The 14,689-nt window shown below is 46.7% G+C and overlaps 1 protein-coding gene across 1 annotated transcript in view; it reads left to right on the top strand.

The window, feature by feature from the left end:
• LOC119437878 (collagen alpha chain CG42342-like) overlaps positions 1 to 14,689 on the top strand; it is a 362,253-nt gene that overhangs the window by 234,708 nt on the left and 112,856 nt on the right. The window contains exon 4 of the mRNA XM_037704752.2: positions 10,579 to 10,614. Coding sequence (XP_037560680.1) covers positions 10,579 to 10,614 — 36 coding nt within the window. The remainder of the gene's footprint in view (positions 1 to 10,578; positions 10,615 to 14,689) is intronic.

Below are 14,689 nucleotides of genomic sequence, written 5' to 3'. Positions count from 1 at the left end.
AAGCAACGGCGAAAAAAAAAAACTCCGAGGACACCTAAGCAATTATGAGTTGTGAATGCGAAAACATTAATGCTCAATTGAACGCCGCTCAGCGGTCCTTCGAGTTATGAACTCCTTGAGGGCAAGCGAGCGCGTCGAGACGCTTGGCGCATTTTGATTTCGCCTTACCCATACCGGTTTCTCAGAAAGAAAGCTCCGTAGTTGAGGAAAAATTCTTCCTGGTCCAGGATTCGAACCCGGGACGAACGCCATTCCGGGGTGGTTGCTCTACCGTCTGAGTAACACCACAGCCGCTCAGCCACCACGGTGGTTTATCCGCAACTTCGGCTTAACGTTGCCGACTAGGATAGCCTAGTTGGCGTTCGCCGCTATACCACCATATCGTCAAACAAGCCGTTCGCTATATTCAATGCCCTGCGTCCGAGCACCAGCCAGTGAGGGCACACTATTACGAAGAAGGTTTGTGGACAGGGACCGTAGTCCCTGGGGCAGCTTGCTTTAACTTGTGTCTTTTAACTTTCATGAAAATATTTAACTGGGCAGGTCGATGCTGAATCATTCATGAAGAACAGTTGAAGAATTAAGACCCGCCGAAATGCATCGAAACAAAAGATAAGCGCTGCCTTCATGTTGACTTTCTACGTAAGTTTTATTTTTCTTAGATTTTCATGAAAACTGATATCCTATGTTTTTTTTTCTTCTTTTTTAGCATTAAATTCCTGGTTACACAGATTGAAGCACGAAAGTGTAGCCTTTTGAAGAGTAGAATTTTGGGCCAGTTGGTAATGCATAGTTGACTACGGTGAAGTGCAATAGACGGGACCAAAGGAAGGAGAGACAACTGGGACAAGCGCTGCTAACAACTGTGAATGTTTATTACAAAATTTTCACTGCAGGAGGACAATGCGCGCGTGCGCCCATGACACTCGTAAAATAGCAATAAAGAGATCAGGTGCGAAAAGCAAGGCGAGACGATAAAAATTGCATACAACGCTTGCACAATCTCATCATGAAACGGGATAATTATGAAGCACGCGTACGCCGTCAACTGAGCTCAACTGGCACGGGAGGCATAAACAAAAAAATAAACATAACTAACTAAATAAATAATTAACAAAAAAAATTAGAGAAGTATGTGAATGTACCTGCGCAGCTGTGGCTACCCATGAATCACGCTTCTTTGTTTAAAAGTGCCACCGAAGTCACGCTAACGCACACATCGGATCCACAATTTTCAGTTAACACCGCTTCCAAAAGCTCACGTTCTGATTTCGTTTTGCCGCGGCCGACGACCTTCCTATTCTTCAACCGTGGAAAGCAACCACAACTTTTGCAGTGTAAAGAAAGGTTCGAGCCTTCTCCTGGTTTCAAACACCTAAACTTCTGTCGCAGCCTGTCGTTCAGGCTGTCGTGCATCCACCTTGAGGGAGTGAATGTGTTGCTGAGATTCTACCCCCCAAGAAACCACGCATTGGCGCGATTATCCAGGAAGAGGTACGGTACTTTATGGAGCAAGAACTAGCCCTGGTGCGTTAAGATAATGGGGAAGGTCTTGCGGTTCTGCCCCATGTGCTCTTGCGTAAGAAGGCTGCAGAAGCCGTCAACAAGGACTTCGTGCCCACGAAGCTTAAGTCAGCCAAGGCTGATTGGGCTGCACTGATTCTCATTGATCCAATGAACCTGCATGTGTTGCAGAAGCAAGTAAAGGACATTAAATAAGGTGATCTAAGACAGACAGACAGACAAAGAACTTTTATTCAGGTCCTGAGGAACTGCGTTGGGACGCCCCCTTTCAGGGGAAGTCGGTAGAAGTCGCGGGCCGCTCCCACGCAGGGACCGGAAGACCGTGGCCCTCCGCCCTCTCGCAGGCCCTCTGGACAGCCCGAAGTTGAACCGAGAGGCCAACTTAGAGGTGCTCTAAGAGAGTTTTTCGCGGCAAAAGCACACAATTAAGGACCTGTGCCCTTTAACAACCATTGTCTCCCACAAAGGGGAGCTGGCAGGCTGTCCTGCTAAAGCATCTGAACAAGTTGTCCCTAGAGGATCCCTTCAAAGTCAGGAGCTCCGAATGTGTGACTGGTGTTCTGCAGCAAGGCATCAGAGGAGCTCCATCGACACCGCGGAACTATTTTATTTTGTTCCACACAACGAGCTGCTTTCCAGCTGTGAGATAACTCATTGGACCATTCCGGCACGGTTGCCTTTCAGAACGAATGCGGCGTGTCTAAAGAGCACTTCCTCGAGCTGTTGAGGTGTTATTTTGGCGCAACTTTAATTTCTTTCGGAGACAACTTGTACATTCAGAAGCAGGGCATCTGTATAGGATCTTGCGTAGCTCCTGCCCTCTGTGAAAGTTTTCTAGCCAGCTTTGACTGTCGACTCAAACGTGAGCTCGACGCCGGCAAACTATAGGCCTAGTGAAGATATTTAGATAGCTACTATTTTTTGTCATTTTAAGTTTAGAAGCACTGACACGCTTAACATCGGTGGCTATGTCGGTGGTATAAGTTTTTAACAAGTGTTACTCCTCGTCGACGTTCACATTTGAGCTTCAACAGACACATTCCATTCAGTTTTTAGATCTTCGCATACATTTTATATGAAAGTAACCACATGCATCTGCTGGGCTTACATGCCAAGATCTAAGAAAGCCATTTTACCCTTTGATTCCTCACATTAGCAACTGATTAAAAGGGGAATCACTAAATCATATTTTAGGTCGGCACTTTTGAAGTCCTCCCCACACAGGATAACGGAAAGCTTCGGTCGCCAAGAAACAAGGTTGCAGCAGGCGGGTTTCCCGCGTCCGCCGCTTCAAGCTGTTGCAGAAATTCTGCTTGATAAGCTGCGCGAAGAACATGCGGAAAACGCTGTAGGTACGCCGCCGAAGAGGCGCTTGTTCGAGGTTGCGCCATATGTGCATAAGTTATCGCGCAGCTTTAAGAAAGTTGCACGGAAGCTTGGAGTGGATCTTGTGTTTCCTGCATCACGCAACTTGTCACAGCTGTGCAAACGCGTCACGGGAAGTCTCATAAGGAAATGTACGGCGAAAGACGAGTATCAGTATGTTCCATGCGCTACTTGTGTGCTGTATAGAATTCCTTAATATACGGTCGGGTTTACTTGGGACAAACGGGCCAGCAACTGAACGACAGGCTGCGACAGCACTTTAGGTGTTTGAAATCGGGAGAAGGCTCGAACCTTGCTTTACACTGCAATAGTTGTGGTTGCTATCCACGGTTGAAGAATGCGGGGGTCATCGGCCGGTGGAAAAACTAAATTAGAACATGAGCTTTTGGAAGCGCGGTTAATAGAAAATTCTTGATCCGATATGTGCGTTAGCGTGGCTTTGGTGGTACCTTTAAACAAAGAAGCGTGATTCATGGGTAGCGATAGCTTAGCAGGTTCATTCACATCGTTTTTTTTTTATGCCTCCTGTGCCAGTTGCGGCGCAGTTGACGGCGTACACATGCTTCCAAATCATCACATTTCATGATCAGATTTTGCACGCATTGTACGTAATTTTTGTCGCCACGCCTTATTTGTTTGCGCCTGCTCTTTTTGTTGCTGGTTTCATGAGTGTCTTGGGCGCATGTGCGCATTGTCCTGCTGCAACGAAAATTTCCAATAAATATTCACAGTTAGTAATAGCGCTCGTCCCGTCTGTCTCGCCTTTCTTTGGTCCCGCCTATTAAGCTTCACCGCAGTCTAAGTGCAGTCCGAAGGTAAGAATTAGGCGTTTTTTGACATTGACAGCAACTGACTGTATTAACAAATGTACAGTTATGAGCAAACTACCTATAAAATGGCTAGGTTCAGCGTTTGCCCTAACGATATCAATTACATATATGCAAAACAACAAAACTTCTATGATGCTGCCTTGTGGAAGACTGGAAGCTACTGGAAGTTCACAAGAAGAATGACTGCCGATTGGCTAAAAAATGTCGCAGGCCCGAAAGGCGAAGCATCAATTGCGATAGCAAATTAGTAGAGAGCTATTCGGAGTAGAGATAGTAGTTTTATCGGCTGCATAAACTTGGACACATTCGCTTACTAACTGAATTAACAAGCGTCGTGTTAGCGCGCACAAGCAAACATGAGTAGATCACACTCACTGACCGCAGACAACGACTGTCAAAACGCTGGCAGCAAGCGCAGCCGCCGCAGCGAGCGAAGGTTCGTGCGGTCTATCGCTTCAACGGAAACTGAGCGGCGAATGCACAACGCATACAAAGGTCAGAGCCTTGTGGAGATCGCGTTTAAGAGACGGTGCGGGCGGCCGCCACAGCCGGGCAAAGTACAAGCACGGTTGTTGGCAGAGTAGAAGCTGCCCCCCCCCCCTCCCTCCCGCGCTGCGTTCCTGCTTTCTTGCTTTCGCGTGGGAGATTGAGTGGCCAGTTCCCCTTGTGCCCGGTTGCAAGATACGAATTTGGTGCCGCGGCACAGCGTCGCCCCGCCTTCCTCCCTCCCATACCCCCACGGCCTTTCGCGCGACGAAGGTCGCGTTTGCTTTCCGCCGTTCCGCCGTGCTGCCCCCCCCCCCTCCCTCCCGCGCTGCTTTCCTGCTTTCTTGCTTTCGCGTGGGAGATTGAGTGGCCAGTTCCCCTTGCGCCCGGTTGCAAGATACGCATTTGGTGCCGTGGCACAGCGTCGCCCCGCCTTCCTCCCTCCCATACCCCCACGGCCTTTCGCGCGACGAAGGTCGCGTTTGCTTTCCGCCGTTCCGCCGTGCATACGGCGCGCGGCGACGATTTTTTATTGCGATATCAATTATATGGACACTTCAAGCGGATTTCTGCCGTCGCCGTCGTCGTCTCCGTGAGGTTCTGTATAGAGTCCAAGGGCGATAAAACCGTCGCCGCGAGCCGTACGTATGTGCGAGTGAAACGCCTTCACCGAGAGGGAACGCACAGTGGAGAGAAAACGCGACTTCCCTCGCGCGAAACGCCGTCGGGGTATGGGAGGGAGGGGTGGGCGACGCTGTGCTGCGGCACCAAATGCGCATCTTGCAACCGGGCGCAAGGGTAACTGGCGACGGAATCTCCCACGCGAAAGGAGCAAAGCGGGAAGGCAGCGCAGGAGGGAGGGAGGGAGGGGGAGGGAGGCTTCTACTTTGCCAACAAATGTGTTTTTGTACTTTGCGCCTGTGCTGGCTGTCGGTGTTGTCGCGCGCACCGTGTCTTGGAAGCGATCTCCACACGGCGTTGACCTTTGTATGCGATGTGCGTACGCCGCTCAGTTTCCGTTGAAGCGATAGACCGCACGAACCTTCGCTCGTGCGCCGGCCGCGCTTCCCCACGCCCCCGTTTTGACAGTGGTTGTCTGCGGTCATCGAGACTATTCATGTTTGCTTGTGCGCGCAACGCACGCTTGTTAATTCAGTTGATAAGCGAATGTGTCAAGTTTATGCAGCTGATAAAACTACCATCAATACTCCTTATAGCTCTCTACTAATTATGCTATCGCAATTGATGCTTCGCCTTTCGGGCGAAACTGCGACATTTTTATCGCCCTTGGACTTTATACGGAACCTCACGGCGACGGCGACGACGACGGCAGAAATCCGGTTGAAGTGTCCATATAATTGCTATCGCAATAAAAGTGCTTGCAGTTATGAAGCTGCCCAGTTTATTATGTACACTGGTAGCTAATTGATTAAAATGTTTTATCAACTTGCCGTATAAAACACGGTCGACGGTGTGTGTGTTTTTTTAACGCGATAGCGTTAAGGGCCCCGTGTCGCAGAAAATCCGGGGTCGGCGTGAATGTCGGCGTATGTGGCGGAGAAAATCATCCCGAACCACCCCGACCGCGCAGGCCTTCCGCGTGGCGCGAGGTGTTAGTACAGGAGAAAACCATTCCAAACCACCCCGACCGCACAGACCCTCCACGTGGTGCCAGGTGTTAGTGAACAAAAATTGTCTTTCTCACAGTGACATCCGTCAGAAACATGCTAAAGTACGACTGAACCACAACCTACAGAGATGGTTTCGTCGGACTGTTATTTGAATGTACGAGAAAACATAATTCTGTTACGAGGAAACTCAAACACAAACCCCTTTTGCCAGCATTTCTACCATACCAACAGCGGCGCGCTCGGGTATGCTACTTGCGAAAATCTTATCCAGATGGCGCTAGCATCCTCGGCAGGTCAAATTGGGACTTGACCTGCCTAATGCGTTTTGAACACACGCGCGCGTCGGGGCAATAGCAAACAATTATTAAAATAATAAAAAAGGTCCTAGGGCCTTCACATTTTTATATAAGACGACTTATATTGCCCCTGGAAAAACGTCTACCCAGCAATGCATTTCTGTTTAAAAGTGAAGCCGACTTTAAGGGGATCGTGTAAGCTTGGTCTTTGTAATCTGACCTTCCCACGTTCTGTGTTGCAGTGAAACCGACTCAAAGAAAAATGCGATGCGAACGGGTCCCGATAACGCTATCGCGTTCCACTCTTAAAGGCGAAGTTTAAGCGTCCTCCAATTTTCATTTTTTTGATAACCGGGAATATGACGCCACCTTGATGGATTTGTCAAGAACCCGTAGAAAGTGAATAACCATTGTTATCCTTAGTTTCGACCTTTACCTCTTAACATAGATTCTGTGGGACGGCGATACCGTGATTCTTTCTGCCGTTCGACGCATCTACAGCAAATAGAGATCCATGTACATAAGCACATCACAAACACTTTGGCGCTGGAAAGGGCACGTCTTTGTACGCTACAGAGCGCAAATTAATGGTGGTGCCACTAGCATTCTAATGGAAGCACGATGGTGCAATTTCAATTTCAGCAAAACAGCAGCTTGAAAAGCAATAACGAAAGAAAGAAAGAAAGAAAGAAAGAAAGAAAGAGAGAGAGAGAAAGAAAGAAAGAAAGAAAAGAAAGAAAGAAAGAAAGAAAGAAAGAAAGAAAGAAAGAAGAAAGAAAGAAGTGTCAACGATTGTATTCTTCCAACACTGAGAAAAAGCACTGAGGAACGCCGCGACATTATGAATGGAAGGAAAAGAAAACTAACTATCAAATTGCTTCCATCGCTGTGACGAAAAAGACAAAAGAGCCTGGAATGAAAGAAATTTCTAAGCTAAATTGCGCCGTACGAGTGCTCGACTTCCGTCGCATCAAGTGGATTCGGACGTCCGGAGTCAAAGATGAGCTGCATGACTTTCTGTGCATGCAGTGTTTGTCCGGCCATGTCGAAACAACCAATCCGAGCTTCCACGCGAGATTAACATGTAGCTGCGAGTAACAAATAACTGCCATGGTAAACGCTGAAGAAAGAGCGCGCAGAGGAGGGGGAGAGAGACAGTCCCCATACGGGCAAAATAACGGCGGGAGATAAAGGAACCAGACAACGCCTTGTCCTCAAGCTCGCCGGCTTAAACGACATATCTCTGGAAACGACGGCTTCGCGAGCACCGTCTCGCGTGTCTCAGATACACAGAACAATGCCGCCCCGCGGCTTTGTCGCGTTGTTTCGCCGCTTGCCCATAGAAGGACGCGAGAGGAGCTACAACACACCCAAGCGAATGGCCCCTCGGCGGCGGACGCACCGAGTGAAACCAGAGTGCGCCGAGGCGCCCAGTTTCCCTGGATGTAAGAAAATCCCGACCCATAGAAGAGGGAAGCCACGAAGGATCACCGTCGCGGCGGCTCGGTCAGAGCTCGTGGGCAGACAGCAATGAGCGAAGGCGCAGAATAGCCGCCGGCCCAGCATAATTAGGTCTTGCAACCGAATCCGCGTCGGCCAGCGAGACACCGGATCGCGAGGAAGGAGGGGGCATCGAGTTTCCCTTGGTTAACTCTGCTGGACACGACGGCGGCCGCCTCTATCTTCCCGGCACCGCCGCGGCTTTCTTCTTGCCTCGTCCGCTTCGTGCTCCTTCACTTCTCCCGCGGTTCCGCTTTTAGTTTCTTTCCTTTGTTTCCGTAACCATTTTTTTTTCTTTGCCATGTCGTTCTTCTCCAGCTGTAATCAAAAGGGATCGAAGAAGCTCAATTAAGCGGCTTTCGATCGATTTTTGCTTCTTCTAGCAAACGGCCGTGCTTCCAGATCCAATGTATCCGTTGGACAGGTCCGTGGCCGTCGCGTTCAGCTTCTTATGAACAAGAGAATCGGTCCGTCCGTCTCCGGCGTTCAGTACGTCAGATTCTCATTACGGGCTCGTTATTTGCAGCTACGTACAGGCGCATCGCGGTCAAACCTCAACCTCCCTTCTGAGCCAGCGGGTGCGGAACAAACACACGACGTGGAGGCAGTGGAGGGGATCTCTCACGCAGCGATATATCTGCTAATTTTACGAGAGCACGAACGCGAAACCATATATGGCGCTGCCCTTCTTCTCCTTCTTGCGTGGATAATTTGACGCCTGTATTATAAAGGAGCGCGATCGTTCGTCGCAGAGAAGTACAGCGGAGGATGGCGACATGCATCTCGTTATATGGAGTTGTGCACGTAAGGACGAGCCTTCTTCTGTGGCTGCAGGGTTAAGGTGGGGCGGGGGAGGAAGGAGGGGCGGGGGTACTGCGCTACTGCGGTTGCACTGTCGCGAACCCTCCGAAGTGCTCGCTTGGGGTAAAAAATCCTGGCCGGGTTTCTGCGCACAAAAACGCGAAAGACCGCTGTGAGACCCCTCCTCAAGTTGTACAAAAGCATTCTTTCCGGGTCTTTTGTGTTATTCCGTGCATGCGCTGTTCAACACAGGCAAGGACAACGAATATACGCGTTCCGTCTACTTAGGAACTTTTCCCCTTTACTTAAACTTAGTGCTATAAAGCTAATTACTACTCTCAGCACCCGTCGCCACATACAGTCCCTAAAGTTATTGTACACTTTAACAAGTTCCTCTTGTTCTGCTTCCCTTAGCCCACACAAGAAATACGGGGTGCTCACCGCATCCAGGACGTATCACTTTTTTTAACATCCGGCCCTGTCGATTATGCACTGACGTGTATAAACAGTTTTTCTTGACCAACTATTGGATATTAGAACTATAGCTACCGGGCGCCATTCCTTCTATCCACTTGGATGAATTCCTCTAGCTTGCATTTGAGCGTTATTGACCTGTTTGTTTTTGTTTTGTGTTTTGTATGTTTGCCTGATTTCCCACTCCTGCATAGCTCTTAATATACAGGGTGATCATTTAAAAATTTTCCGAAATTGTTAAAAATCGCCTGTTGCAGATACCACAATTCTTGTCCTTGAGCTGGATTATTCAAAGAGGCGGACATCACTTGCACGAGAAATCAAAACACACACATTCATATAATTAACAACCATACACTAATGAACTTCTTAATTAATTACTTTACGCCACATATTGCAATTTACGAATTGTATATAGCCGGTGAGCTTGCCACACGTATCCAGTTGAAATAAATCTCCAGGATTGCACCAGTTTCGAGATAGTATTTCCCAAAGTGTGGAACGAAATACATGGGCATTCCAGTTACTTTTGTGCTTCAATGCATAAAAGAGCGTTTTCTTTTTTTTTTTTAAGTAAGTGGAACAACAGTGCATTCTTACGGCAAGTTTGATGGCGCTTAAGACAAACCTGGCGTCATTCTGAAAATTAATTCCAAGTGGATGCGCCTTGCAAACTCACCTGGTACAATTCGCAAATTGCAATATGTGCCGTAAGGTGGATTTCGTTAATTAGTTGAATATGTGCTTCGATTTCTCGTGCAAGTAATGTCCGCCTCTCTGAATAATCCAGCTCAAGGACTGGAATTTTATTATCTGCCACAGGCTATTTGAAAAAATTCCATAAAACTTCAGAATGATCAATCTGTATATAGGTCTGCAGTATGTAAGACAGACAGACAGACAAACGATAGATAGATAGATAGATAGATAGATAGATAGATAGATAGATAGATAGATAGATAGATAGATAGATAGATAGATAGATAGATAGATAGATAGATAGATAGATAGATAGATAGATAGATAGATAGATAGATAGATAGATAGATAGATAGATAGATAGATAGATAGATAGATAGATAGATAGATAGATAGATAGATAGATAGATAGATAGATAGATAGATAGATAGATAGATAGATAGATAGATTTGTCTTCCATCATAGTTTATTGAATCGTAGTTGATTTGTCATAGCTGATTTGTCTCCCGTCATGTGTATTATAACGAGCAGCAACCATCATCAAAACGAGGCGCGTTCTGCGATTTCAAGGCAGCGCTTTAGAGCCCGAGTAGCCTCATGCCATGAAATTCTCTGTCACTTTTTCATTTCTCCAGTGGGACTCGTTTCAGAGCTCGACTCAGAAACAGGCCCCATCATTTCATTTTATTGTTCTCGAAACTCAAATAGGAGGACTTGTTGAGCGCGGTATGGTATCGACTATTGACCTCCTTGTCAAAACACACACCTGACAGCTGCAGATTTACTTAGGTCGTCAAAAATAAAGCACTGAAACCTGCTATTCAGCTTTAAAAAAAAAACTTAGTGCCATTCAAGAAAGCATGCCTGCTACAGTTGACGCGTTTTGCAGCGTGCCTGACGTTAAAGCTGTCTTTTTTTTTTTTTTCCCTCTATGCCCTCTTTCTACGCAGGGCGCTTCGGGGCCTCCAGGAAAACCCGGATTTCCGGTAAGACGAATGCATCTTGCGTTCCTCCGCCTTAAGTGCCTATCCATAATGCACCAGCGAAGCACGTCGAACGTCCGCAGAGATACATGTAGTAAAATCGCAATGCATAAGGCTGTTTTAGTGTACGAATATGCGCGTTTTATACATGTACGACGCTGGACACATATATAGGAAGGGTGGGGGAGGGAGAGAACACCAACTGTAGCTGAATACAAACCGACGGCGGGACTTGTCCTGGACCAAAACGTATTTATGATGTTGGAGGAAATGAAAAGGCCGTTTTTTGTATCGATCGAATCGAACACGATATTAGTGGTTAGGCGAGGAATTGTCATTTTAAATTGGAACGGGTACTGGCGTAAATCTAGCCATATAGCGGCATTCTGCTGGCAAACTTCCTTTTTTTTCTTTTTTTTTAACTGACGATAAAGAAAGTAATTAGAATTAGTTGTCGCCCCCTTACAACAATCTTCTGGCCTCTTTTGTACATATAATGTTAGTTCGTTCGTTTGTCTGCTTGTTTGTTGTTGTTGTTGTTGTTGTTGTTGTTGTTGTTGTTGTTGTTGTTGTTGTTGTTGTTGTTGTTGTTGTTGTTGTTGTTGTTGTTGTTGTTGTTGTTGTTGTTGTTGTTGTTGTTGTTGTTGTTGTTGTTGTTGTTGTTGTTGTTGTTGTGTCTTTATATTTGGCCCTAACTTTTTCGCGTCATATGTTTTCCCCGCAGAACAGTAAAAAACAATCATTGGTGCTTTATCAGTTTTTGATGTGTGAACAACTTTTAAGGACAGACCGAGTCAGCGCCCGGGAAAGTCACGCACACGCACAAGGGACCGAATATCCGCCTAGCACAGGTTTCTTCTTCGCCATGTATACTTAGAAATTGTGGACATCTGGTATCGTATTCAAAATGCTTTTCGCTCATAAGTGATGTTTGCCGTCTTCGCCAATAATATGTCCAGCATCAGGATTGGATGGAATTTGATCTTACGAAAAATTGTACTAACGGAAGATCATTTTGTGAATACAGGCCCTGGTTCAGTTTGTCCGCTCCACCAACTTTCACGGCTAGAGTCGTTGAATGTGGGTCCGCTCCTTACGGAATCCGTATAACAGCATTCGCGGTGTGTATCTAAAGCCCTAGATTTCGAAACTACCGCTGCGACGCAAACGAGTGGCACATATCACCGTGTCCGAGCAGTTGACGAAATGTAACAGCGACACGGTACAAAAATGCCAGAGCGGTGCAGGTACCAAACCAGCCTACTCAATAAAGCGGCAATTTGGGCTTGTTTGCGACTAATTATACGATCAGCAGACGTTAGCGCGTTGTGCACGAGGACTGGTGTAAAACGGGTTCACGATCTTCGAAATAAACTGTTGTGACTTAGTGCCAAGTGGTTTCGTGTCACTTCTTTCCTCTTAGTCAACAACGGGCTACGTATAGTGCTCGTAACAGAGCGAACTCATGTCAGCCTTATCGCAAACTTAATCGGCAGAGGTCGAGACCACTGTGCCAGCGCTTGTGTAAGCAGTCATTTGTGCACTACTACCGAATCTGTGATTATATATGCGCTATTTACACGGCGCTGTTTAAAAGAAATGAACGCCGTTTCTCCAAACTGTGCATAGCCAAACCCACTTAATGCAATGCTTTCTCCTGTCATGCTTTCTACGCAAATGCTTAGCAGTTTCGATACACTCGCAGGTGGTTGGGAAAAAAATAATCGGACACAAGAAATAACTGGGGAGCGTGAGGCAATGCGCTACGCGGGAAATTCGTGACGCTTTTGCTGGTACGCTCCACCGATCTCCGCATATAATAAAGCGGTTAATTACATACTTACTAAAAAAATCATCGTATATTAAGTGAATTCAAATTCATTCATTACTCTTGCTGGAGTCCATTCTGGAAACAAACAAACAAACCAAAAAGCCCTCGTTGCCTATTAATGGCTGAACAGAGCGCAAATCGCGTTTTTACGAGTTCGTGCGCGAAAAGCAACTTCTATAATAGCACCGCGGAAAAAAAAAGGAAGAAAAGAACGAACGAACGAACGTTGGTGTTGTGCCCTTTCTTGGCTGTTGCCTTTCTTTCTTTCTTTTTTTTTTTCGTGCTTCCATAATTCATGCTAGAACGGGTTTATACTCATGATTATCGTGTCATCCAATTTTAGGTCTACACGCTTGAGAGCAGGCGTTTTTTATCTGCAGATCCTCAAGCCTCTTACCTCTTCAGATTTCGAACAGTGCTCACAATTCGCTTCAGTATTTCTGTCCACGTTAATTGGATTACCCGGCGAAACACAGTCACCGCGTGATAGCACACGGATAAAGATTATTCGCTTGAAGGAAGTCCTGCGTTATTCACTCTGAAATATCGGGGGTGGCGGGTGTCGTTCTGAAATTAGTCACCAAGCGTTGGTGTTTTGGTACTTCTTCGTAAGGAATCGCTTGTAACCCTTATTAACACCACCACCACTCTTTATTTTGTTTTCTCCTGGGCGGACGCTTGCGAGTGGGCCAATAGATGCAGCGCTATAATAATTACGATATAACTCGGCTTGGCTACATTGTATCAGTGTCCAGAAAAAAAAAGGCGCATAGCTAATACGTTGGGGCAGCCATCGCTGCGTCCTCCTCCCAGACCATAATATACAGTAGCACTTCCCGCAATTCAAGTATACGGTTCAACAAACTTCCGCTCCAAATTTCATAAAACGATAACAAGTGTATCCCGCCTGTTTCCTGTACTGTAGTTGTAGTATACGTTGGCAGGGAACTAAGCTTCGGGCGCGTCGTGCCGCTTACATTTATCTTCACACGGGTCTCCTAATTAAGTCGTTGCGAAAATGGTCGAGTGATTCCCCTCGAGAAAATCGGCACTCGGCAAGCTCGCCGAGTCGGAACATCGACGCCAGGGACCGGAGGGTCCCATTATGCGACGTCGAAGATGAGCGTGTCAGACTCAGTCTTCATTACACCCCCGTTTCGTTATTGAATATTCTCTTCCTCTGAGGCGCGCATAGCGTTTCCCGCGAAATGGAATACGAGAGGTGGCCGAAGCGAACGTCTGCACTTTCGCTCCTCGGGCTGAAGAAGATTGCTACCGGTTGTCAAAGTTCTTACCATCTTACGATGAAAAATTTCATAGCGTCACTGTTACATACTTATAGTATGTATATACCTGGGCACGCAAAAGGAAGATCAGGGTGATGTCTAGTATCTTTTTTTAATTTTTTTTTTATGGCCAACGCGTTGAAATAGTGGCAGACTCGCAAGACCTATGTGTAGTTCACTGCTGCGTGGCAACCTTGGTTTTTGCATTTTCAGTGTAAAGGACGGGCGTAGAGAGCGAGCTGAAATGGCTGAAGCTCGCTGTCGATACGGAATAAATTAAAGGAGCGCTAAAAAGCACGGACGTGACGCAGAACGGCACAAGCGCTCACTATAACAACGGCTGTACTTCAGGAAGATGAAGTAGGGGGCCTGCGTGGTCTGCACCTGCGAATCATAATTTATTCCGTATCTTGAACCAACTCCCGCAACAACACGTCTCGATGTCGATACTGGGTACGAGATGCGGAAACAAGCGCGTACTTGGACTTCGGAACAGGCGAGCAGGCCCTAGTGGTTCGTTAATTAATATAGACCCCGCGTGGCCGAAGTTCTGAGTCTCCGTCTGGAGTCACAGGCAATCCTTTAATACGCGATATTTAGGAACTGTTGGCGTCTTTAGGCGGGGCCGGCTACTTCCTTTTTCGCACAGAACAAGTGTATACTAAATATGACATAACAACTTGGCAGTTAAGAAAATAAAGGTAACAACAACAAAGTCAGACAGTCAGGTGAGGTAAATGCACTGAAACTGCTCACCACACAAATGACACCAAAAACAATGTGAACGTAAAATGGTCTCACATAAATATGGAAGAGACAACTCACAACGCATTAGAACGGAAAGTCATCTCACATACAATAAGTGCAAACTGCAACAGACGTCGTATGCGACACTTTCGAACGTGTAAAGTCAGCTGTCATACTCTAAGTAGAAAAAACACAAAATCAGGTCACAGCTATT

Source organism: Dermacentor silvarum, chromosome 1 (assembly GCF_013339745.2).
Source record: "Dermacentor silvarum isolate Dsil-2018 chromosome 1, BIME_Dsil_1.4, whole genome shotgun sequence".
NCBI lineage: Eukaryota > Metazoa > Arthropoda > Arachnida > Ixodida > Ixodidae > Dermacentor > Dermacentor silvarum.
The sequence above is the reverse complement of the archived record's forward strand: the minus strand, read 5'-3'. Positions and strand labels throughout refer to the sequence as shown.